This window comes from Dermatophagoides pteronyssinus, unplaced genomic scaffold, assembly GCF_027571235.1.
Source record: "Dermatophagoides pteronyssinus isolate colony J.1.1.1.1 unplaced genomic scaffold, Derpt_VIB-CSIC_2022.12 sq0012, whole genome shotgun sequence".
Lineage (NCBI taxonomy): Eukaryota > Metazoa > Arthropoda > Arachnida > Sarcoptiformes > Pyroglyphidae > Dermatophagoides > Dermatophagoides pteronyssinus.
Genome location: NW_027461536.1, coordinates 824,066 through 848,340, shown reverse-complemented (window position 1 = coordinate 848,340; position 24,275 = coordinate 824,066). Strand labels below are relative to the sequence as shown.

The 24,275-nt window shown below is 29.3% G+C and overlaps 6 protein-coding genes across 7 annotated transcripts; 2 read left to right on the top strand and 4 right to left on the bottom strand.

The window, feature by feature from the left end:
* Positions 1-251: 251 nt before the first annotated feature.
* On the bottom strand, positions 252-1,520 carry LOC113791070 (cyanocobalamin reductase / alkylcobalamin dealkylase-like). Its single transcript, XM_027340793.2, has 3 exons — positions 1,315-1,520; positions 1,014-1,262; positions 252-957 (listed from the first exon to the last, which is right to left on the bottom strand). Exons 1-3 carry the CDS (start codon positions 1,375-1,377, stop codon positions 451-453), a joined length of 819 nt encoding a protein of 272 aa, XP_027196594.2. The 5' UTR covers positions 1,378-1,520; the 3' UTR covers positions 252-450.
* Positions 1,521-1,598: 78 nt separating this feature from the next.
* LOC113791067 (putative GTP-binding protein 6) lies at positions 1,599-3,344 on the top strand. Its single transcript, XM_027340789.2, has 3 exons — positions 1,599-2,197; positions 2,258-3,066; positions 3,147-3,344. Exons 1-3 carry the CDS (start codon positions 1,676-1,678, stop codon positions 3,319-3,321), a joined length of 1,506 nt encoding a protein of 501 aa, XP_027196590.1. The 5' UTR covers positions 1,599-1,675; the 3' UTR covers positions 3,322-3,344.
* On the bottom strand, positions 3,050-5,223 carry JMJD6 (Bifunctional arginine demethylase and lysyl-hydroxylase PSR). Its single transcript, XM_027340792.2, has 5 exons — positions 4,790-5,223; positions 4,531-4,730; positions 4,313-4,465; positions 3,465-4,234; positions 3,050-3,398 (listed from the first exon to the last, which is right to left on the bottom strand). The coding sequence occupies exons 1-5, from the start codon at positions 4,899-4,901 to the stop codon at positions 3,350-3,352; spliced, it is 1,284 nt and encodes a 427-aa protein (XP_027196593.2). The 5' UTR covers positions 4,902-5,223; the 3' UTR covers positions 3,050-3,349.
* A 110-nt stretch (positions 5,224-5,333) lies between these two features.
* gny (ALG6 alpha-1,3-glucosyltransferase garnysstan) lies at positions 5,334-7,774 on the top strand. The gene is given in 8 exon segments (XM_027340790.2): positions 5,334-5,791; positions 5,867-5,955; positions 6,034-6,571; positions 6,635-6,719; positions 6,784-6,804; positions 6,806-6,855; positions 6,921-6,989; positions 7,227-7,774. Coding segments are annotated over 8 exon segments (1,479 nt in total). The 5' UTR covers positions 5,334-5,540; the 3' UTR covers positions 7,603-7,774.
* Positions 7,616-9,977, bottom strand: LOC113791066 (intraflagellar transport protein 81 homolog). The gene is made up of 4 exons (XM_027340787.2): positions 9,759-9,977; positions 9,587-9,693; positions 8,564-9,530; positions 7,616-8,509 (listed from the first exon to the last, which is right to left on the bottom strand). The coding sequence occupies exons 1-4, from the start codon at positions 9,897-9,899 to the stop codon at positions 7,673-7,675; spliced, it is 2,052 nt and encodes a 683-aa protein (XP_027196588.2). The 5' UTR covers positions 9,900-9,977; the 3' UTR covers positions 7,616-7,672.
* A 272-nt stretch (positions 9,978-10,249) lies between these two features.
* On the bottom strand, positions 10,250-22,539 carry didum (dilute class unconventional myosin). Of its 2 annotated transcripts, none has more exons than XM_075821700.1 (13): positions 22,407-22,539; positions 16,758-16,930; positions 14,352-16,665; positions 12,690-14,271; positions 12,412-12,614; positions 12,126-12,235; positions 11,917-12,055; positions 11,563-11,835; positions 11,408-11,501; positions 11,194-11,341; positions 10,878-11,128; positions 10,685-10,815; positions 10,250-10,609 (listed from the first exon to the last, which is right to left on the bottom strand). In XM_075821700.1, the coding sequence occupies exons 2-13, from the start codon at positions 16,791-16,793 to the stop codon at positions 10,425-10,427; spliced, it is 5,466 nt and encodes a 1,821-aa protein (XP_075677815.1). In that variant the 5' UTR covers positions 16,794-16,930; positions 22,407-22,539; the 3' UTR covers positions 10,250-10,424. The 2 variants fall into 2 exon arrangements, with proteins under 2 accessions (XP_075677815.1, XP_027196587.2); XM_027340786.2 differs by lacking the exon at positions 22,407-22,539 and adding an exon at positions 17,458-17,576.
* Between the last annotated feature and the right edge of the window lie 1,736 nt (positions 22,540-24,275).

Below are 24,275 nucleotides of genomic sequence, written 5' to 3'. Positions count from 1 at the left end.
TGTTTTCATTATTATTATTTTTTTGTTTGCACCGAAAAAAAATTGACAAATTTTTTCCCTTTTCCAAAAAAAAAAAAAACTCGAAACATAAATATTCAATGGTTGACATCCAGAATCTGATTATTTTGAATTTTCTCTCTTTTCAATCAGTTTGATTTTTTTCGTTTGTTTTGTTTTTTTCGGTTTGTTCAAATGAAAATTATGTCTGATCAATTAATAAATTGAATTGAAAATCAATCGAAAAATCATAGTTAAAAAAAATAGATAAATGAATTTATTTTTCTTTAAAATAATGTAAAAAGTTTCAAAAACATTTTTTTTTTTTTTTTGGAATTCTTTGGGATCCAAAGGAGGTATTCTACGTTTGGAATAATTAAGATCTATATGTGAGTATTTTCTGTTAATTTTCCTGAATGATATATCATTTTTCGACTTATTATCCATAATTATTCAATGGAAATTTGATTGTTCTTGATTCGGAAAATCATTTACCGAAATTAATTCATTTAATTTTGGAAAAATTTCCTGACGAATAAATTCAAAACGTTGACGAGGTTCAAGAGTAAAATATTTAAACTGTAATTCACTATAACGAGATTTTACCGGTATAAAATCTCTATAGCTACCATCACGCCAACGTTCATTAAATAGTTTGAGCAATGCTTCCTGTTGTTGAATGTCAGGTATGACGTTAACCGGTTGTTTTCGTACTAAATCCGGAACCAATATTTGTTTGAGAACGAATACACCGCGTAAACCGAACCAACCACCATATTCTGGATGTACACAAACGCCAAGTTTATGTACGATGTTTTCACGTTTTGGCAATCGGTAATAATAAGCTGCACCGGAAATATGAGCAGCAGTTTGTAGAAGCACACGTGGCCGACGATATGGCATTAATAACTCAAAATCATGGATCCTATCTACTTCGGTACACAAAGTGGATGATATTTCCTATGTTTGTGTTGATATTCAATTTTAAAATCAATATTTTTAAAAGCTCCACTGACCTTGGCTAATATTTCAAAATGATGTCTCATACATTGATCAACGGGATCTCGACAATTCATCGAAAGACAACCATGATTTTGATCTAGATCATCACTGTTATTTATTGTAGATGGATCTAAATTTTTGGCCAAAAATGGTAAAAATGCTTTTTCAAACCACGATGGAGTTGAAAGGACAACAAATGCTAATGTATCATTAGGATATGGGAGATGATATTCGGTATTAACTGCATCATTATACCAACCGATCTACATAATAACATTGAAAATATTTTGATGGTAATACTCAATTTAAACCTACCTTAAAATAATTGATTTCAAGACCAAGATCATTGAATCGTTGTTCCAATTTTTCAGGCAACATGTTTGAAAATGATTATGGTGATTATTTTTGTTTGTGATGTTTGTTTTTTTTAATCAAAGTTCAAAGCATACATATTGATAAAAATAATGTATGTATTTTGTTATCATCACGCCAAAATGATAACAACATTTTCTTTGCCGCATTTTCAATGAAACCTGTTTGATGTGAAGTTTCAGTCTCGAAATATATTTTTGACAAACGAATATGAACCAGTATCGAATTTTTGGATTCGATATAATCGATTATTTCATCTGTTTGTTTTCAAAATTCGTTCCAATTTCAGTTTAACGAAATTATTATGATCCCATTATTTTCATCATATTCATTTTGTCGATTGAATTCGAAAATTTTCTACAATGCTTTTAATTCATATTTTCTAGCATCAACATCTGATTATAATCATCGTATACAATGTCGAACGATTCATCAGGATAATTCAACAACAAATGATCAAAATCATGATGATCAAGACCTGTTGAATGAAATATTTCAGTACAATCTTTTGGCGGATTTATCTCCAAAAAATGTTGTCGTTATAATGCCTCGAATGAAAAGAGGTGCTCTTTTTAGAAGTCATGAAAGTGGTCAAGCATTACTCGATGAAACGGTCACTTTAGTCAAAACAATTCCATATTGGAAAGTTGCCGGTGCTCAGATGATATCGACCAGTGCAATCCATGCGGAAAAAATTTTTGGATCAACAAATCTTGATCATATTAGAGACTATGTTCGAAATCAATCAGCCGATGCTGTTGTTTTTGCAATAGATGTTTTACGACCGATACAACATCATTTCTTTCGAGATTTTCTCAACGTTCAAGTAAAAACAATTACAAAAAAATTACAATTAAAAATTGATGTTCTCGTTTATTCTATGCAGGTCTATGATCGATTTTCAACTGTATTAAAAATATTTCGCGAACGATGTTCTACAAAAGAAGCTAAGTTACAATTAGCATTAGCCGAATTGGATTATATAAAGAAAAATTTACACCATATGCAGGAATGTGATTTTAGTCAATTTTCAATGTCGAAAAGTTTTGGCGGAAATTTCGATACATTTTATCAGATTAAGAAACAGGTAATTCAAGAACGAGAATCTCGCTTGAAACGTGCTCTTTCATCGATAACGACTGCTTACGAGGTTAAACGAAAACATCGAACAACATTGGAGATACCGACAGTAGCCGTTGTTGGTTACACAAATTCGGGTAAAACATCATTGATCAAAGCTTTGAGTCATGATAATAGTCTACAACCAGAGGATCGTCTATTTGCCACATTGGATGTCACTACTCATTCAATAACATTACCATCCAAAATGAAAGCCTTATTAATCGATACGATTGGTTTCATATCGGAAATACCAACAACATTAGTACATTGTTTTCGTTCAACATTACGTGAAATTTGTACGGCTAATCTGATTGTTCATGTTGTTGATGCAAGTCATCCAAATCGACATCAACAGATCGAAACCGTTCATCAAACATTGAAAGAAATTGAAGTACCGGAAAAATTATTTCAAACAATGATTGAGGTATCGAATAAAGTGGATAAATTATCCGATCCAATCGATATTGATGGCCTGGCCATATCGGCAACCGAAAGAATCGGCTTAGATGAACTAACCCGACAAATTCAAAAAAGTCTAATTGAAAATACCGAACGATTGGCATTTGAAATACGGTAAATATTTATTTTATAAATAAGGATCTATGAAATAATTAAAAAATAATGATTTTTTTTTGTCTTATACACATGAAAAGAGTTGCTAATGGTGGTGAACAATATCAATGGTTGTATCGTGAAGCATCGGCCATCGTTGAAATGAAACCTGATCCTCAAGATGCAAATTTTTTGATCGTAAAAGTAGTAATAACCAAATCTAAATTTGGTAAATTTCTTAAATTATTTCATGATAATCTTAATGATCAATATTAATTAATTGATTTACAATGATGTCATCTTGTTATTTATTGCTATTATCCTCATTGCTTGACACACTTGACGATCGATATCTATTTGAAAATATGAAAAAAATACAGATACAGAATTGCACATTATCGTTTAATTGATTCAATTACCTTTTCCGTTTATATTTGTTCGTTGTGCTAATACGTAAATCATCATCATTATCATTAACATCACCGCAAATGTTATCATCTTTATCCGAATTGCATGATTTCCGACAGCTACAATCCGGATTCGAACATTCGGAATCTGAACTGGAACTAGAACTATCTTCACTATCGGATGCAACACCAGTCGGTTGATTGAGATCGATACGTTGAGCTATTGTAGCCATTTCTGGTAAATGTTTAGCTAAACTATCAAGCCATTTTACCGATAATTTAGGTCGACCGCGTACAGTTTTATGCCATACAATAGGAAAATTTGTCAGACTGCAAAAGTTTTGTGTAACGGCGATCGTATTGTCAAGATTGAGCACAACATGCCACCAACCCGAAGGCACAAATACAGTTTCACCTGCTTTCTGAATAATTTCAATTGGTTTGAATTGTTTTGGCCAATCATCCATTTGAGTTCGTGGATATATCACAGAAAACCATGTGATTGCTTCATCGGTTTGATTACCACCTTCATTCTGTTGCACTTTAATAATTTCTTTTGGTGTATTCGTTGGAAATAGACACCAACGTTTTGTGCCCATCACCAAAGTATTCCAGGCACTTGTACCTAATGGATCAATATGTATACCGGTACCGGATCGAGCACTACCCATCACAAACCAACGATATGGTGGACGTTTCTCTTCACCAGCATATTTAAACAAATCATCACGAAAATAAGCGGGCACTTGATAATCTTCAAGTAATTTTTTCTTACGTGGATGCTGCCAATTATCAATAATTAATTGATTTTGATAATAGTTTGAAATAAAATTTATTTTTAAAAATAATTTTATAATTACCTCACCAAATGTGCTATCAAAGATATATAATGGGCTATCATCTTTATTATTTTTCATATAATGAACAAAATATTTCATTTTCAATTTAACACTATATCCTTCATTATCTTCACCACATTTGAATTTTTGATTTCGATATTTTTTCGCCAATCTCTGTCAAATTTGGATATATAATAATAATTTTAGAAATAATTAGGAAAAATTTTTCAATCACTTACTTCGGGATTCCATTTTTCCGACGTTTTCCAATCATCACAAACACCTGTAATAACTACTGGATAATATTTCATTTCATATTTTGCAATAAATTCTTCCGGAGATACTTGATCGATTTTGATTCGTTCACAATTATCTGGACGATAATTCAGATCAAATTTTTCAGCATAATTGAATTTTGTCCATCCGCACATGTCTAACTCTGTTGATTTTAAATCAAATGATGAATTTACATTTGAATATAAACAAGGAAAAACATACCTGGACGAGCTTTGACTTTTGCTTCGATGATTCTTCGATGAGCTTTTTCATCGAAATTTTCATCTTCGGAACTCATTTTTCGATGATAATGATAAGAACCGGAATCAGGCATCAAGAAAACTTTCAAAATGTTAATTAATAATAAGAATGGTCAAATCATTGATTAATAAACAATCACAACAAATACAAGGCGTAAAAAATTCGATAATTTATTAAAAACATGTTGACGGCAACAACCATCAAAACATTGAACAAATTATTTTATTATTCATTTGTTTCAACAACCATTTGATTATCGATAATAATCTTTCATTACAAAGGAATTCAGATGAATTAGGATAAAAATCAAATAAAGTTAATCAAATTAAAGAAATTGTATTTTTAAAAAAATTCATTCATTCAATTAATAATTATCAATGATATTGATAGATGCCACACAGTGAAGAATTTGCGATGTTCTGAAGAAAAATTTTTTTTCATTCATTTTAATCATCTGAATGATAATTGAGCATTTCTTCTTATGATTTTGGATACAAATACCGTACCTAGATGGTAGCACACAAATTCCATTCATACTTATACACGTGTATCAATTTAGAGGGGAATTTTGGCTCATCATCGAATACTCGAATTTAGGGTAAATCGATCGGATTTTTGTTTGTTCATAATTGATACTCAATTTAATTCGATGATTCATTTTATTCATTGATTCATATACAATAACAACAACATCAAAAACAAATAACAAGATATGAATGGAACAACATTTTTCACCATTTTATTTGCCTTGTTAATAAGATGGATGGTTACATTTTTTTCTTATTCAGGCGAAAGAATTGCACCAATGTTTGGCGATTATGAAGCACAAAGACATTGGATGGAAATAACGGTTAATATTCCCGTTAAAGATTGGTATACAAATTCAACGGAAAATGATTTAAATTATTGGGGTCTCGATTACCCACCATTAACTGCTTATCACAGTTGGTTGATGGGAAAAATGTAATTTTTATTTTTTTATTTGTTTCAAAAGAAAAGTATGATTTAAATATTTTTCGTTTACAATTCAAAATGCAGAGCTAATTATTTTAATCCTGAATGGGTTAAATTAAATGAATCACGAGGATTTGAAAGCTATGAACATAAAATTTTTATGCGATCAACAGGTTAGTACATTTTTGTTCTGGTTTCTCAAGGTCTCAAGTTTTTTTTTGTTGTTTTGAATTTTTAACTTTTCTTAATAGTTTTCATCAGCGATTTGGTCATTTTAATCCCAGCCTTATACTATTATGAATTGAAATTATTCGATCAAAATTTTCAATTCAATTACTTTCTTCATCATCTATTCGTACCCAGTTTAATACTCATTGATCATGGTCATTTCCAATACAATTGCATTTCATTGGGTCTATTTTTATGGGCTGTAATTTGTTTGATAAAACGACAAGATATTTTAGCATCAATTCTTTTTTGCCTATCATTCAATTATAAACAAATGGCTTTGTATTATTCATTGCCCATATTTTTCTTATTATTGAGACGTTGTTTCAATCAAAGATCATTTGCTAAATTAACAGCAATTTCATTTTCCGTAATTGCTACAATGATGATTTTATGGTCACCATACTTGAGTGATCTGAATACAGCCAATCAAGTTTTTCGTCGAATTTTTCCATTAAATCGAGGAATATATGAAGATAAAGTGGCAAATTTTTGGTACTGTTTATCAGTGTTTATCAAGATCAAAAATTATTTCGAAGAATATCAATTAGCTTGGATTAGGTTTGTTTGTATTAAAAAAAATTCTTATTTGTCGTTCAAAAATTTCAATTTTTATTCGTTCAGTGCATTTTTGACAATTTTATTTTCATTACCGAGTTGTTATTTATTATTTCGACAAAATACAATGAAACAATTGAAATATTCTCTGGTCAGTATCATTGGCAATGTATAGCGAAAAAAAAACATTGAAAATTTTCCTTAATTTTTTTTAGTTTAATGTATCAATGGCATTCTTTTCTGTTTTCATTTCAAGTTCATGAAAAAAGCATTTTGTTTGTCAATGTGTATGTATATTCGTTTGTGATTTAAACAAATTCTAATCATTGAATTAACCACATCATAATCATAGAGCAATACTTTTACTAACTTATCGTTCAAAATTTATGGTCATCTGGTTTTCATTGATTTCAACATTCAGGTATGTACAAAACTAAATTACAGTTTTTAGATATCAAATTCTTTTATTGAATGATGATAACGCAGGGGTACTGATTTTTTTTGACCAAAAAGATGGTCATATTGATTCTGGTTTTATATGGCTTGAATCAATTTGATAACTAACTTAACTGATCTAATTTTTATTATCGATTTTTTTTTGAATTACCATTCCTATTTCAAATTAATTTTGTTTTTTTTTATATCCCAATATATATAGTTTACTGCCATTATTGATAAAAGATAATCTAGTCATACCATATTTTGCATTGACAATCATCTACGTTGTAATCAATTATGAATCAATGAATTTAAATTCAAAATCTTCGATGCAACAATTGTTTAAAGTTTCCATAATGGGTGCTATTCTATTGAGCCTAGCATCATTAGTTATTGCAGCTCCGGAAAAATATCCACACATTCATACATTATTGAATTGTATGTATTCATTTGGTCATTTTATTCTATTTTATCTATACTTTCTTGGTCAACAATGTATCGATTTTCAAAGAACGGATGAAAAATATCCTAACGTTCAAAATAGAATGAATCTGTTTACAGTTGTTCATCGTCGTCCGAAAATGAAAAGAAATTGATCAATCATAAATGTTTATTATGTTTTATAGTTTTATTGTTAATAAATTTTGTTTTGGTTAAATTTTCTAATCAATCATTTAAAACTAAATGATCTTTAATCATTGTCATTGAATTTGATTGTTGATTTTTTTCCTCTAATTTTTTTGTCAATAAACGTGATTTTATTTCGAATATTACACGTAGATCGCGCCACATTTCCATTTGTTTTTTATAATATTGTTCTTTTTCTTTCCATTCGGTTTCCTGTTGACGAAGATTTTCTTGTAATTTTTGTTCCGAATCAATTTCGGTTTTTAATTGTTCGATTATTTGCCCAGCTTTATCAGCAGATCCAAGTAATTCTGTTTGTTCAATTTGAATTGCCAACAAACGTGCTTCAATTTCAAAATGTTCACCAATTAGATCATCACGTTCACCAATCAATCTTTCGAATTCAGCTTCGCTTCGACTTAGTTCGGCTTCTAAACCGGCTGCTGCCGAATCATAAAGACGTTTTTTCATATCATATTCTGATTCGGCTTCATTAAGTTCTTCTTTCAATATTCGTATCTCTTTAGTTACATTAACCAAAGATGATTTGACATGTTCCAATCGATCTTGAAAATTATCCACTTGTCTATTTATTTCTTCATAATCTAATTGTTCTTGATCATTATCATCGATACCATCACCATTATCATCTTCATACAATGTATTAAGAGTAGATTCTTTCATCTGAAAATAACCTTCCAATCCTAATGTTTCTTCATTTTCATGAATCTCTTCCAATGTTTCTTTTTCCTGTTGTCGTAATGATCGAAGTTTTGATTGTAATTCATCAATATCACTACTTATTCGACTTAATTCATCTTTCATTTCATTCATTTCGGTTTCACGACGAGATATTTTTTCAATATATAATTTAAGCTAAAAAAAATGAAAAGATTATTTTGATCAAATAAGCAAACAAACATAACTTACAGCATCACCACGTAACGCTGATTCTCCATCTACAGAGAATTTTGCCCGCAAATCTTCCAATTCTGCTTGTTGAATGGACAATGTTCGTTCTAATTGTTCACATTGTTTGATTGTTTCTTCTTTTTTCCTGGCAACAACTTGAGCATTTTGTCGATAATGTGAAAGACGATCTTCTTCATTTTGTTTGTCAAGTAATTTTTTCTCCACTAATTCATTGATTTCTTGTGTCAAAGCTTGTACCTGTGTGACTGTTCGCTGTAATTGATCGGTAACATTTGAATCTGCATGTTGTTGTATCTGTTCCATATCGCGTACAAGTAACCGTAAATCAGTCAATTCATTGGGCAGTACATCTTTTACTAGTTTAGATTTAATATCAATCTCATCCTTATATCGATAAAGCATCACTTCAGGCGATTGTATCGATTCTTGCCAATCTTGTACATTTAATTCATTCAATTCGGTTTGTTGTTGTTCCAGATGTTTTTTAGCCATCGTAATTCGTTCCTGCTGTTCACGTAATTGTCTTTGTAATTTTTCATTTTCATGACGTGCCATTACATAAGCCCGTACGGCTTCAAATTTTATATTTTGCGATGAATTAGACGTTTCAATCATATCTAAATTTACTCTACGTTTTACAATGTCCAATTTATTTTTAATTTGATCTTTTTCCAATTCCATTGTTTTGATATCTTTTTGAAGCTCAATAATCGAATCAATAGATTTCTTTTGCATTTCATGTGAACTATGAATTCGTTTAAATTCATCAATCAGATTCAAATATTGTCGATATAATGTCATTACATCTGGATCACCTTCAACATCTGGTGATAGTTCAATTTTGACAAGAAAATGTGCAAGATATGCTCGTTTTTTCAGCAAAGGAAGTCTTCGCAAAAGCCATTCAAATATATTGGTCATCAAATCTTTATCAGCCATAATAAGATTCTTACGAAATTCAACGCTAAAATAAATTTATATTTATTGTTGTTATGATCGGGAATTTTTCAGGATACTCACGGATTACTATGTGATGGTGGTGGCGAATATTTGAATATTCGTAATGTGTCCAAAATGGTGGCCACAATATCTTCAATATTTCCAACGCGAATGAATGGTAAATTTAACTGTGATACAATGATCATGTTAGCTATCATTAAAAATTAAAACAAACGACAAACTCATTTCCTACCTTTGGATCGACAATATTTAGGATTTGTATCAAAAGATCAAGACGTTGTTCTTCACGCAGGTTATCATAAGAAATTAGATTTAAATTCTGATTAAATGGTGGCTGATTTAATTCATCGATAACATATTTGATTTGATCCATTTTTTACAGATTCTTCAATGTTCAGAATTTTTAAAGATTCAATCATGAATTTTCCAAAAAACAAAACAATCAAACATTAAGGTTGTCATGGCAACCAGTTTTTTTCTCAAATTTCAACATTTTATCCCATTTCAAATAAAAAACAAATTTCTATTTAATAATCTTTTTAATTAAATCTTTTAAAATGATAATTTTTTTAAAATTTACAAAAATAGATAAACAATTCAATCTAATAGAAACATGTACAATAATTTTTGTTTTTGAAAAGATGTGAAATTTCACATACAACAACAACAACAGCAACAATTAAAAACAACAACAACGATAATAATTTAATCTCGAAAACAGGATGAATGTGTTTAAACGGTTTATTTAAAAACATTGTAAAAATTACACAAATGGAAGTGCTGAACGTATATATAACACATAATAATTATAATTATTATTGCAATGATAAATTGAAATGACTAACTCTCATATTTTTTTCGAGTTGTTATATAACTTATTTGTAATTATTTGCGATTATTAAATCTTTTCCAAATATCGTTCCAATTGTTGAAAACAAATTGGTAAATCAAATTTTTGAAAATCACATGTTAAATCGGTTGCTTGTAATATTGAAATATTATCTTCATTATTACCATCAATGTATGGAATGTATAATGAAATATCTAACGATGTTTTCATCAGGTATGGTGCTTTGGTTTGTTCTACATTTATTTGAATCAAATTATGAAATTTTTTAAATTAAGTTTCAATCAATTTCAACAACAATTTATACTTACGATCGTGTGGTTGTGGTTGCTGTTGCCTACGTTTATGTAATTCTTCTTCAAGATTTTTAATAAAATTGGTCGATATTTGTTCCTCATCCGATGGTGTATACATTTTGATTATTTTCATTATTTGTGCCATTCTATATTGTGATGAAATAATGAATTCAATAACAAGAACTATGATGAATAAATTAATACTTACGTTAATGATTCGGTTGTCAACACTATGGCCGGTATCTGTTTTTCTGTTTTAGTTGAAATCAATAGCTTAGTAGCCTGTAATATTGGATCCATTTGTGCTTTAACACTATCCCATTTTATAATTTTATTTTCACGTAAAAATTGTTCAAATAATGAGATATTATAAATAATTTCGATGGCACGTTCATTTGTACATAGATCTTTACGCATTATTAGATTATTTAATGATGTTGCTCCGATGAAATAGAATATCTATACAATGACAATGAAATTATTAAGTGATGAACGAATTTGAAAATATTTAACAAGTGATATACCTGTTTAAAAAATTGATAGATAAAATTTTCATCCAAACGATGAAGACGAAACAATGCATGCATATTAGATAGCTCTTTAAATAAAGTATGGATTTCACGTTCGGTGGGTGATGGCGGACCAGAATCTGGATCAGAATTTTCTTCTCGTCTAAGAATCACGAAACGTTATGAATTAAAACATGAAACATTAAACAGATTTTATTGAACAACTTACTTTTGTCTCAATGACATTCCAGATAATTCTTGATGTTCCAGAACAGCCGGTACAATTAATGGTTGAATTTTATGTGAAAAAATTTTGAAATTACCTATAAAAAAATAAAATTATAAAATACTTTTGATTCAAATTTCAGTTCAAATGAAACATACTCATGAAAAGATAGATCATTAGGTTGTTTAAGAGAATATTGAATTCTGTTAGATCAAATTCTTTCAATGAATAAACATAATCTCTATCATAATCCGGTTCAATTGCTTCATCTGGTTCTTCACCATGTTCGGATGAACTTTCATTTGATTCACCATTGACTAATTTTAAAGCTTTTTGATCTTTATCATCAAAACCTGAATCAATGTTATCCATTTTAGATGGGCTTTTCGAACGGTCAATTTTCTTGGCTATTTCAGGTTCAACTTCATATTCTACAATGAAAAATTAAAATTTAAAGATTATTCTATTTTTTTTCTTGGATGGGGATAAGGAACAAGGTGATAAATAATTACCTGAATAATATTTAATCAAAACAGAAATTTTAAATGTTGTTGATAATAAATGAACAAGAATTTCATTCTGGCCATTAGTTGCTGCTGATTTTGCTTTTTTCTTCAACCATTGAACAAATTCGATTAAAAATGTACTAGCCTATTTAAAAAAAATTAGATAAACGAATGAAACATACACTCAAATCAATTATGTTTTAAAAAAATCTAACCATTTTTTCATTATTAATATCATCGGCATAACGAAGACACATATAAACAATGAATGCAATCGTATGTGAATGACATTGACTTGCGTAATTCATATTGGTTGGATCAAAATCTTTCGAAAATGGTAAAATGGTGAGGAATAAAAGATATTTAAAAAAATTAGAAAAGTCAAAAAAACAAAAATAAATTTTTTTAAAACAATGCATATGTCTGTCGGGGTGTTTGAGTATTATAAGCAAAGTAATATAATTCAAATGTTTCAAATAAGGTCGAGAAAAATTTTTATACCATAACAAAGAATACGATTTATTAGGCCACAATCTTTTAGAAGAAATTTAAACATTCCACGTAAATTTTTCGTTTCCGTATCACTATAATCGGATTGTGAATGTATCGATAGATTGCCTTGTCCATCATTCATCTGTGAATTCGGTGCTATCAATGAATGTGATTTATTTGATTTTGAACATTTATAGAATAGATTTTCATTTCTAAAGATATTTTTAGGTAAAAAAAAAGAAAAAGAAAATTAGCATTCATCATAAAGATGTTAATTCGAAACTTACTTTAATTTTTTTATTAGTTCATCTTTAAGTGCCATTTCTTTGTCTAATCTGGCAAACAAATCTTTATAGGTAGCGACTAGATCTTTTTGATGTTTTTCTTTTTGGCTTTGTTCACCATCAAATGTAGATAGATGATCTTCCATCAATATGACTCGTTTAAGATCGGAACGTTCTTTTTTATAACGTACTAATTCATCTTGAAGTTCTTGAAATTGTTCCGAAAGTAATGTTGCGGCAGCATTTGGACTTTTATCATCAACATTTTTGGCAATTTGTTCACGAAGTTTTTGATTTTCATTCAATAATTTTTTCATCTCTTGTTCTAATTCGGTACATTGCATCATGATCGATATACGATCAAGATTTGAATCGAACATTTCTTGTCGATCGGATTGTAATAAAATTGTATTGATTTCTTCATCACCAAAATGATTCACCGATCGTTTATTGACAGAATGTTCACCTGTTGCATCTTGCTTCTCTTCAAGATCCATATATTTGAATAACAGCTGCTGTTTTGACGTTCTTTCCTCTTCACGTTCAGCAATTAAAATACGTCGTTCACGTTCAAATTCTTCACGTAGTTCACGTTCACGGCGTTGAACTGCTTCATCGATTTTTTCAATATCTGCTGCCATTTGTTTTTTATTCTCCAAAATTTCACGAATTTTCTTTTCCAATTCAGATTTTGTCTCTTCAAGCCTGATAACTTTTTGTTCCAATTCTTTATTTACTGTAGTTAATTTCTCTAATTGTGATTGATAATCTTGTGCTTGTAAATAATCTTGACGTTGTTGTGCTTTCATTTCAGCCAATTCCGTTCCCATCTGAACCATTTCCTGACGTAAGGTAGTATAACGACCTTCGGTCAATTTCAGCAATCGATTTTCTTCTGCTAATTCGTCGATACGTTGTTGTAACGTCATGATCTTTTTCTCAAGACCTTTATTCAGATTCGTAACATGTTCAACACTACGAGCCTCGATTCGTAATCGACGATATTCTTTTTTGGCAAGAAATCTTCTTACACATGCTTGAGCTATAATAATCTTCTTTCTTGTCTCTTGATATTGTTTTTGCGCCCAATAACCACGCCAATATCGTTGTATGATAATTGCTGCACGATTCTGGCGCATTTGTTCATAACGTTTACGAGCCAAATAAGCACGACCCACTGTTTGTATAGCAATGACACTTTTACGTATTGTTTGATAACGACAATGCTGAACATATCCTCGCCAATGTTTCTGAATAATAGTGGCAGCTTTAGTCTGACGAAGATGTTGATAATGTTGACGGGCAAGCCAACCACGGCCATATCGTTGTATTGCAAGCACTGATTCTCGTATACGTTGATAACGTTTTCTTTGTAACCAACCGCGAATCATTTTCTGTATAAGAATAGCACATTCACGAAGTTTTTGTGATCGTATTCGTTCCAACAATGCAACCTGACCAGGTCGAAAGAATATTTTTGTCTTACCAAATTGATACACTTTTCTTTCCGCTTGTAGTTGTTCTTCTGATTTTTGTTTTTCACTAGAACTATCACTTAAATTGAAATGTGAATAGATTTTATCCTCTGTACAATGAAAACAACAAGAGAAAAAAAAATTGAAACATTCAAAATTTGAAAATATGTAATTCAAAAGGAAAACTTACCATAAACAATTCGAACAATATCTTCACAAATGGAACGAATTTCAACGGCGAAACTGGAACCAGCACGAACCAATTTTCTTGGAGTTGGCTTTGGAACATTTTTTGCTACCGTTGAATCTGTTGATTTCTTTTTAGTCGGTGTTACTGATGATGATGGTGATGATGATGATGTATGACAGGCAACACGTAATACACGATAACGATTGGCGAAATCCTGATATGACCATCGTGATGGATAACCATTCGAACTGATACGAATTGTTTCAAGTACACCACATGCACGTAATTGTTGTACAGCACGAATATTATTAAATTCAAATGCTGCTTTATTATCATTCGGTTTTATACAACGAACATAATGTGGTTCAGTTGAATTCAGAATATTCATCAAAGCCTCTAATGATTCACGAAATTGAAAACCAATTGTTGCTTTAGCTTTCTTTTTTTGTCGTTGTTGATCTGCTTGTGTCATGCTTACACGAATTTTACCACCAGCACCTTTGTTAGCTGATTGAGCTGATACAATTTTATCATCATCATAATCCAAAAATAAGCTTTCAGCTACGCTTGAACGTTTAAGTAAATCAATCTGTTCTTCCCATATTGTATCACGATTCTTTTCCAAAAAACCATCAACATTATATGTTACAACATCGGCAAAATGTTCAATAATGAATGATGTTTGAAAATTGAATTTAGGTTTTTTGAAAACATCACCGGTTGGTATTTGTTTATACAATTTTGAACACCATGTACGATCATTACCTTGTGGCATACGACATTCTTCATCCAAAAGACATAAAATACCGATTGGTTTTGATTCAATTAAATCAATTACCGGTTGATTATCGGTAAATGTTACGAATTGCCAATCAATACCTTCACGTACATATTCATCTTGTTCCAATTTAAATACATGCCAATTGAATTGTTGTTGTAATACTTCATTAGCATAATTGATACAAAATTGTTCGAATGAATTATTTTCAAAATGTTCAAAACCATAAATATCTAAAACACCAATAAATTGATATTCATTAATTGATTGTGTTGGTCCAAGCGATTGATTAATAATCGAAACAATCCATAAAAATAATTTTTCATAGATAAATTTTAGCAACGCTTCCAAACCATATTGAGCCATTTGTGCATTCAATGGTGTTGCTATTATTTCACGGCCACCGGTTTTCAATAAACGACTAGTCAACCATTTCAAAGTGGATGATTCATTCAAATCCAAAAGACGACAAAATGTTTGCAATGAATGTAATGAATTTTTATTAGCTAATGTACAGCTTTCATCATCTTGTCCACGGCCAAACATTATATTTCCGCCATGTAATATGGCAGCTATCACGGCAAACAATATGTTACGTTGTTTATCACTAAAACTAAGCGTATCAAGTGCCTCTAAAAATCTTGACATATCATCATAAGGTGATTGTTCATTTGAACCAAGATAAATAAATTGTTGATCAGATAATCCAAGATGATCTAATTTATTTTGTTTTGCATATGTACATAATTGATAAAATATATGAAAATTTCTTTCACCCGAACTTTGATAGGTAACACGTGATTTTTCCAATAAATATGTACGCATATTACCACCCATAATATGACGATTACGACGATCAAATAATATTTGTATATATTTACCAAATCTTGATGAATTATCATTACGAACAGTTTTAGCATTACCAATTGCTTCCATAATTGGATTCGATGCCAATACACGTGCTTCAATATTTGAATCTGAACCGGCAATCGATGCAAAATAACGCATTGCAAATTTTGCCGATACTGTTTTACCTGCACCACTTTCACCCGAAACAATAACCGATTGATTAATATTATTACGTTCTAATTTTGTGAATGCATCTTCAGCAACAGCATAAATATGTGGATCCATTTGTGCTAAATTGGCTAAATTTGTATGATACATTTGTATTGTATCTTCACCATATATTTCGAGATCAGTAAATGGATTAATGGCAACCAATACAATACCACACCAAGTATATATTTGTTGATATTGTAAAAATCTTATCCTTAGATTATAAAGTACTGATGGTTCATGTAAATATGAAAGACATGTTAAATCATTCGAACCAATTAGAATATCTGGATTTCTTAATGGCGGTAAATCTTTTAAAATATCTTTCACCTGTATTATTTGTTCTTTTAAATCTTCATCATCATTACCAACATCATATGGTATCAATAATAATTGACCAGAATTTTTATCAAAATTTTCTTTTATCTTGGCACAACGCCATACATCGGTAGGATGTTTAATCCAAACACGTGTTCCCTTTATTTTACAGAGAATAATAATAATGAAAAAAAGAAGAAAATCATTTTAATCAATGATATTTATATATAAATGGCATTATATAAAATTACCTTTGTATAAAGCTCAGGATACATGATTGTTCCCATTTTTTGTTATTATTATTGATCAACACAATGTATTCACCACCACCACCACCTTTAACCACGATTGATTAATTGAAAATCGTTTTTTTTATTATTTTGCAATTACGAAAATAAGAAATGCTTTTTTCTGAACAACAAATCTGTCAAAATAGAAATGAAAATTTAAAAGAAAATTATGAAATTGAAGATATTTTGTTCATGTATTCGGGGGAGAAACAAAAATAGGTCGATATTTGAAAGGAACAAAACTAAATCAAAAAAAATGACGATTTTTCTTTTCATTTATTTTATTAAAACGTTACATAAAACGGATGCCGAAACAAGAAATCAAAAAAAATCAAAAATGAAACACACAAACAGTCAGATATAATTTCATTGACAGAATTTTACTTTAATGTCGTCTGTGTGTTTACGTGTGTGTGTGGGAGTGGGTGGTTGGGAAGTTGGTCGCCCACATTATCATCATCATTATTATTATCAGGCATAAAACAAAAGGAAATTGTCAATATTTTTGTTTTTTTTTTCACAGATAAATTTCAGATGAAATTTGATTGAAAAAATGTTGTAAGTTTGTGTCGTTTTTGCCATAATAATATTTATTGATTTTTTTTTCAAGAAAAGAAAGAAACGAAAAATCTATCAATTGTAAACGGTTTATAATACAAACATTTGTAGTAAAGATTCTGGCCAATGGGTTAGATAATAATCAAGGAAAAAAGGTTAGCTCATGAATAAGAAAATCAGAAATGTATCAAAAAAATTCATCCTGATGTGAACCAATCATCATTAGATTGTGTTGAAAAGTTTTTTCTTTAAAATTTTTTTTCACATGAACTTTTTTTTCGGTCAGAAAAAAAAACCAAATCAAACAAATTCGTCTTATATGAATGTGTGTATGCAAACAACAGGTTAGAATTCATTTCAAGTTTGAATTCATTTGCAACATGATGATTGATCTGAATTTTCGCAAGCATTATTCAATCAAAAGAAAAAAAAAGAAAATCGATTTTGATTGAAAACAACATTCACACACACACACACACACACACACCTACAACAAATGTTTAATTACTTTTTGGACAATTTTTTCCTTTCAAGGGAAAATAAAATTCTGCATTCAAGCAATCATTATAATTTTCTGGTTACAAAAAAAATGTTTCAATTATGATTAATGATTATCGATCAATCGATTGATTTATTGATTTTAATCGATAAACAAAATAATTAATCAATTTTCTGGTGATTATCAAAAAAGAGAGAGAAAAAAACAAAACATTTGAACAAATTCTACTCAAACAACAACAAAAAAATGTGAGATTTAAAACGCCCAAACATCCTTTTTTTTTTAAAAAAAAACAAAATCATAATTAGGATAAAGATGATGATAATCCAACTTTTAAACAACAACAACAACCAACAAACCTGACAATAGGTTAATGATCTTGATTTTCCAGTACTACCATGACGATCATCAAAATTGATTGTCGTTTTATTCATTCATTCATTCATTCATTTCAGCTAAACAACCTGAACATTTTTTTTCACAATGATAATGATGATGACTCATACTAATCGTTTTATTAGATAGATAGATCCATGTACATACATACACTCCATTTGGGTAGGAACTCAGCATTTGTTGTTTCTCTTTTACCAAAACAATGGATGTGTGTTGGATGATGAAGCGATTATTATTATTCTTTTTTTTTCGAAAACTCAAAAATTCATTCAAACAGAATGATGATCACAAACAAACAAAATACAGATTGAAATGAATGATTGAATTTGATTTTTTTTTGTGCGGAAACAAAAATTAAAACAGAAAAATATATAATTAACACGGGAGAAAAGGAATTTGTTTGAAATTTACCTTCAAAACAAAAACATATTTCTATTTTTAAAAATGATGATAGTTCCCCGTCAAATCATTATGTCGGATAATAACCATCACCATCATCCATTCAACATGCTCACGTGATCCATTTTTTCTTTATCAACCAATAACCATAATCATTTTTCAATTTTTTCCAAAAATGTTGATGACATTTGAAAATGAAAAATTTTTTTTTAACCGAAAAAATAAAATTGACAGTTACATTAGGTAGACACCACTACAAATCATATTGACACTATAGTCAGGTGATGATAGTCAAATAAAATGAATTGCCTAAAGGAGAAAAAAGAAAGTGAAAAAGTTCCCGGAAAATAAAATCTAAATTTTAAAAAAAAAACAAACAAACAAAATGAAAAACTAAAGATACGGAAACCAAACGGATATATCAGCGAAACACACCAACCATCTGATGATGATGCAAATGATAGATGTGATTGATCAAATATCATAGTGGTGGTGATGGGGGGATCAAAAAGAAATGAAATTTAATCGATTTTTTTCAAACAAAACGGTTCAACTAAAAAAAACAGAGTGAATGTGACATGGGTGACTGGAAGTAAATGACCAAACAAACAAAACAAAAAAAACCAGGCAAATGAAATTCATTTTCAATCAATTGTCAATTGTATATAAACATTGTATCATTATCATCATCATTTGATACAGAAAAAAGCATTCAAAAACAACAACACAAAGAAGTTTCTTTCTTTCTTTCATCATCAAACTTCCGATCTAACATTACATTCATTTATCAAATGAATGGAATGAAACTGAATGATAGTTAAATTACAATCATCATCATCATTTTAAAATGGATTGAAAAGTAAAGTAAAGTAAAGTGAAATTAAAGTTTTGGGATTTGATTGAAAAACAGAAAGAAAGATAGAGATTTTGTAAGTGCGTGTGGGTGTACAATACAAGTTACAAAATTAGAAAAAAAAGATGTTTTTTTTTCGCAAACCGATAATTACCGGGATAAATTAGAATTTTCTTAATTGAAAATAAGATCAACAGATTAACAAAATCCTGATTGAAAAGAAAGAAAGATAGAAAAAAAACGAAAGTTGAAAATTGAATACCAAGATTTTCGATTAAGATTATGATAGGAAATTTTTTCTTTTGTTTCGGGTTTTTTTCTCATCGAAAATCATCATCACAACCATCAACATGAAATGAAATGAAATGACGAAAATAAAATAAAATCCCGTGATTCAAAAACATTTGATTGAATTGAATTCTATTTTTAAATTTTTTTTTTCAAATTTAACGATGATTTCTTTTCAAAGTTTGTTTCCTCTCTCTCTCTCTCTCTCTCTCTCTCTCTCTCTCTCTCTCTCTCTCTCTCTCTCTCTCTCTCTCTCTCTCTCTCTCTCTCTCTCTACCGCATCAATATGATTTTTATTCAATAAAAACTATACGACAATTTCAATGGCCACACGAAAAAGGGCCAATAACAAAAAAAATAATAATAATTTCCATTTCAAACGAACGAAAAAACATTGAATTTGAATAATGAAAAATCATTGCGAATCAGAAAAAAAATCAGAATTGAAACCTTGAACATTCATCACATATATTTCAAAAAAAAATTCGTGCAAAATTCAAATGAAAAAATGACCATCAAATAACAATATCTAGCCAAAGTAATAAACATATGATACAGGTGCGTATACACAATTTATCATGGACAATTTTACGGGAAATTTTCAATCTTTCAAGTTTCATTTTTAAATATATTCATTATAAATTGAATATCAAAAACGAACGAACAAAAAAATTGGAAGAATCATCCATTTCAACACAATTCAAATATTAAAACAAACACTAATCTAGGTTATACAAATCGACACAATCTCTTTTGATTTTTTTCCTGTCCTGTAACCACATAAAATCATTAATTAGGTCAAAATAGGGGTTTTAACATTAAAAAAAAAAATTTAAAAATTCATATTTTAATGTTTGGCCTTTTTTTTGCTCGAAAATCACATAATATTAAAATATAACATCTTTTTTTTCTCCAATGATTTTGACCTTACTTTTGTTCGGTGATGGTATTTTAAAGTTTTAACGACAGAAAAAAAAGTCAAACAATTTGACTAAAATCATTGAATGAATGGATGGGATTAAAATCACAATCGGGAAAAAAATGGGCGAAACAAAGATATCGCCAAAACAATCGGTGAAAAAAAAGGTGGTGAAGTTTTTTTTTGTTTTGTTGAATAAGAAAGAAAAATAATCATAAAAAATATATCATAACTTTTATAAGAATCAACAATCAAAGACAAAGCATCGAAGAAGAAGAAGAAAAAAATTGTTGCATTCGGAAGGAAAAAAAAGTTATTATTCGATAAATATATCGATTGTAAAATATCGATAATATCGATTTCGAATATTTTTTTTGTTTGAAAATTCGAAAACAAAATATCAACAACAACAACATTGTGAATTGATTTGAATTTAAAATAGTTTTTGATTGATATCATCTAATCATTATAATGGTAACGAAAAAAAATTCGGTCATCATCATCGATTTTTTATAATCGTGATAAATAATGATTGTTAAGTCTACTACCGATGAATGCAAACGAGAACGAAAATATAAACGAAAATTGACCATAAAAGAATAGAAATGAATGGTCATGATAAATCAAATGAATAATCATCCAAAAAATGAATTTCAATGAAAATGGCCATGCATGATTGGTAACCAAACAAGAAGAGACCAACAAGAAAAAATACATATTTCTTCACACACAACCAATATATACAAAAAAAAAATAACGATTGATAATCATTATGATAACTATGGAATTTTTTTTTTATTCATAACATTGACCAAACAACAACAACAACAACGACAACGAAAAAAAAACATTAGAAAAAAAGAAAAAAAGGAAACGATTCGAATCTGGTCATTATCATCATCATCATGATTGTTGAAGAGAAAAAAAAGGTAAATGCAAATCCTGTAAGCCTCGTTCATTCATTCATTCATTCATAAGGTATGGTTGAATGGATTGCATGCAATGTTCAAATTATCATCATCATCAACAACAACAACAACATCCAAGTTCAAGAGAAGAAAAAAAAAAGACAATCCATTTTTTTCCATTTCTACAACGAACGATATTATTATTATGATGATGATTGTCGACACAAACACAGATATAAACTTCAAATTCACAAAACTAACGACCTGACGATGTAAATATAAAAAAAAACAACAAAATTTCATGGATAATATATGAATGTTTGTGTGTGTGTGTGTGTGTTTGTGTATATCTAAGATATAAAACAAGAAACCAACCATTCACATACACATCCACATCCATTTCGCAATTATAAAAATATGATGATTTGTCGAGGTCACCAAAAACAAAACAAAAAAACATATATTAACTGAATGGTTATATATTCAATATGATCTTATTCTTTGAAAAAAATGATTATCATCATCGTAATAATCAAAGGTAATATTTATTCAACAACAACAAAAAGAACAAAAATTCCATTTGTTGTCTTAGCAAATTTACCGCACACATTTACTCAACAAACAAAATTATCATTTGAGGCCATCGTCATGATGATGATAATAATCACGATACATTTTTAATGTAAATACAAAAAAATTATTTAAAATCGTAATTAATAATAACCAGAAACATAAAAAAATGAAAAAATCGAATGTTTGTACCAAAACGAAACGACAAACGAAAACTTACCGAAAAAAATTCATGATGAGATCAATGGAAAATGTGTTGGATAAATGTGAAGAAGACGAAAAAAAAGACACCAAAAGGAATCATACAGAAGAAAAATCACAGCTTCAAAATTGAATACACATGCTAATTGAAATTGCACAACGAACAAACAAAGATTTTCAAAAAAGAAAGCACCGAATTATTTTCCGTTCGAATAACAACCGGAGAAGAAGAAGAAAAAAAGAGTGAAAATTTACTTGACAACAAATTTAGGAACCAGACAACCAAAAATGAAAACAAATAAAAAACACTTGATCCAGCAAATGGATCGAACAAACAAAACAAAACAAAAAAAACCAATGGAATGAATTTTTATATTTTGGAATGAATTTTGTTGTTGTTTTTGTTGTGATGATATGTTTGTGTTTTTGTGTTAATGACGACGTGTTGTGGTCCAAGATGCGTAATCATATGTGAGTAGAGAGATTATTGAATGACGTAATAATCAAAATGAAAATGATAAAGGAATTAATTTTAAAGAAGCAGAAAAAACAAAAAACAAAATCAAATGGAGTGTTAACAAACGACGCGCGCAGAAATCGAATAGTAAACGTCCATTCCAATGTTAATCATATGAATGAATGAATGAATGAATTGGATGGATTGTTGATGCCCATCGCACATGGATACACTGAACTGGAAATAAAAAAAATTTGGTGGTAGTGGTGAATCCTAAACATAGTGGTAAGTAAAAGATTGGCGCCTAAAATTGTTATAGTAGCATAGATTATAGTGAGAGATATCCACAGCAACAAAAAAAAAATATGCTGCTATTTCTTATCAGGATCCATCAATTGTTGTAGCAGTTTTTTTTTTTTAAATCTGGATTATTACCTGGATTTACGAATTTTATGCAAAAAAAAGAAAAGGTTAATTTTTGTTTTTTCGGAAATGTTCAAAATTCATCAATCATTGGTGGTGAATTTATTGTTTTTTTTTCTTCATCTGTTCTGGTCGAGGACAAAGTTTTTTTTTCTCTTAATGATCAACAGGTTGTCGACAGAATTAACATCATTTGATCGATTCAATAATAATATATCACGCCGAAACGTATTCGTGGTTTTTTTCTTCTTCTGATTGATTGATTGATTGTATTGTTTTCGTATTTATTTTTAGAATAGAACAAAACCGATTGATTGTTTACCATCAACAATCGATGGAAAACTAATCGATGGAAAACTAATCGATCAAAAGATCATATATATCATCACCGGTAATGACTAAAAAAAACAACTGATGATCTAATGATTTTTGGATGATTGATTGAAAATGGAAGATTTTTTTGCCCTACCGCAAGTTTTATGATAAGCATTTTTTAAAGAAGAAAATTAATTTTCTATATCAGTAATCGCGGAACTACTATATTCAATTCAAATAACTTTCAATTTATTCAACAGATTGAAAGAGAAGAGGAAAGTAAAGATAAATTGAAATTGCAAATTGAATTTAATGATATAATCACATCATTAATGTTCCATATTTGGAACAAATTTCTTTATCTTTTTTTTTATTTATTTAAAAAAAACGCGATGCTAAATTTAAAATAAATAAATGAAAATGAAAATCTTCAAAAAGAAAAAGTTGTGGTGGTGGTAAAGGATGTACAACAACAACAACGAGATCCACAATACACTCAGAGATGGATAAAAATAGCCGATTCGAATCGTTTTTTTCCATACTAATCTGGATCGAATTGATCAATATTGATCATCATCATCATCATCGTCATTATTACGCCCAAAATACATCCCATTAATCATTGTATCGAAAAAAAAACATCAATCTAATCTTATATCAATCAAAAAAGATCGATAAACAACAACAAAATTG

What these genes read in the sequence shown, in the direction of transcription:
- LOC113791070 (XM_027340793.2), bottom strand. Translation starts at nt 1,377, where the DNA reads ATGTTGCCTGAAAAATTGGAACAACGATTCAATGATCTTGGTCTTGAA. An exon ending in TTGAAATCAATTATTTTAAG is followed by an intron (nt 1,263 to 1,314) that starts GTAGGTTTAAAT and finishes GTTATTATGTAG; the next exon opens with ATCGGTTGGTATAATGATGC. An exon ending in ATTTTGAAATATTAGCCAAG is followed by an intron (nt 958 to 1,013) that starts GTCAGTGGAGCT and finishes ACACAAACATAG; the next exon opens with GAAATATCATCCACTTTGTG.
- LOC113791067 (XM_027340789.2), top strand. Translation starts at nt 1,676, where the DNA reads ATGATCCCATTATTTTCATCATATTCATTTTGTCGATTGAATTCGAAA. An exon ending in GAGATTTTCTCAACGTTCAA is followed by an intron (nt 2,198 to 2,257) that starts GTAAAAACAATT and finishes TATTCTATGCAG; the next exon opens with GTCTATGATCGATTTTCAAC. An exon ending in CGATTGGCATTTGAAATACG is followed by an intron (nt 3,067 to 3,146) that starts GTAAATATTTAT and finishes ACACATGAAAAG; the next exon opens with AGTTGCTAATGGTGGTGAAC.
- JMJD6 (XM_027340792.2), bottom strand. Translation starts at nt 4,901, where the DNA reads ATGCCTGATTCCGGTTCTTATCATTATCATCGAAAAATGAGTTCCGAA. An exon ending in AAAAGTCAAAGCTCGTCCAG is followed by an intron (nt 4,731 to 4,789) that starts GTATGTTTTTCC and finishes TAAAATCAACAG; the next exon opens with AGTTAGACATGTGCGGATGG. An exon ending in CGGAAAAATGGAATCCCGAA is followed by an intron (nt 4,466 to 4,530) that starts GTAAGTGATTGA and finishes CAAATTTGACAG; the next exon opens with AGATTGGCGAAAAAATATCG.
- LOC113791066 (XM_027340787.2), bottom strand. Translation starts at nt 9,899, where the DNA reads ATGGATCAAATCAAATATGTTATCGATGAATTAAATCAGCCACCATTT. An exon ending in TAAATATTGTCGATCCAAAG is followed by an intron (nt 9,694 to 9,758) that starts GTAGGAAATGAG and finishes ATTGTATCACAG; the next exon opens with TTAAATTTACCATTCATTCG. An exon ending in CAGCGTTACGTGGTGATGCT is followed by an intron (nt 8,510 to 8,563) that starts GTAAGTTATGTT and finishes CATTTTTTTTAG; the next exon opens with CTTAAATTATATATTGAAAA.
- didum (XM_075821700.1), bottom strand. Translation starts at nt 16,793, where the DNA reads ATGGGAACAATCATGTATCCTGAGCTTTATACAAAG. An exon ending in ATATTAATAATGAAAAAATG is followed by an intron (nt 12,056 to 12,125) that starts GTTAGATTTTTT and finishes TTTTTTAAATAG; the next exon opens with GCTAGTACATTTTTAATCGA. An exon ending in GCAACCACAACCACACGATC is followed by an intron (nt 10,610 to 10,684) that starts GTAAGTATAAAT and finishes AAATAAATGTAG; the next exon opens with AACAAACCAAAGCACCATAC.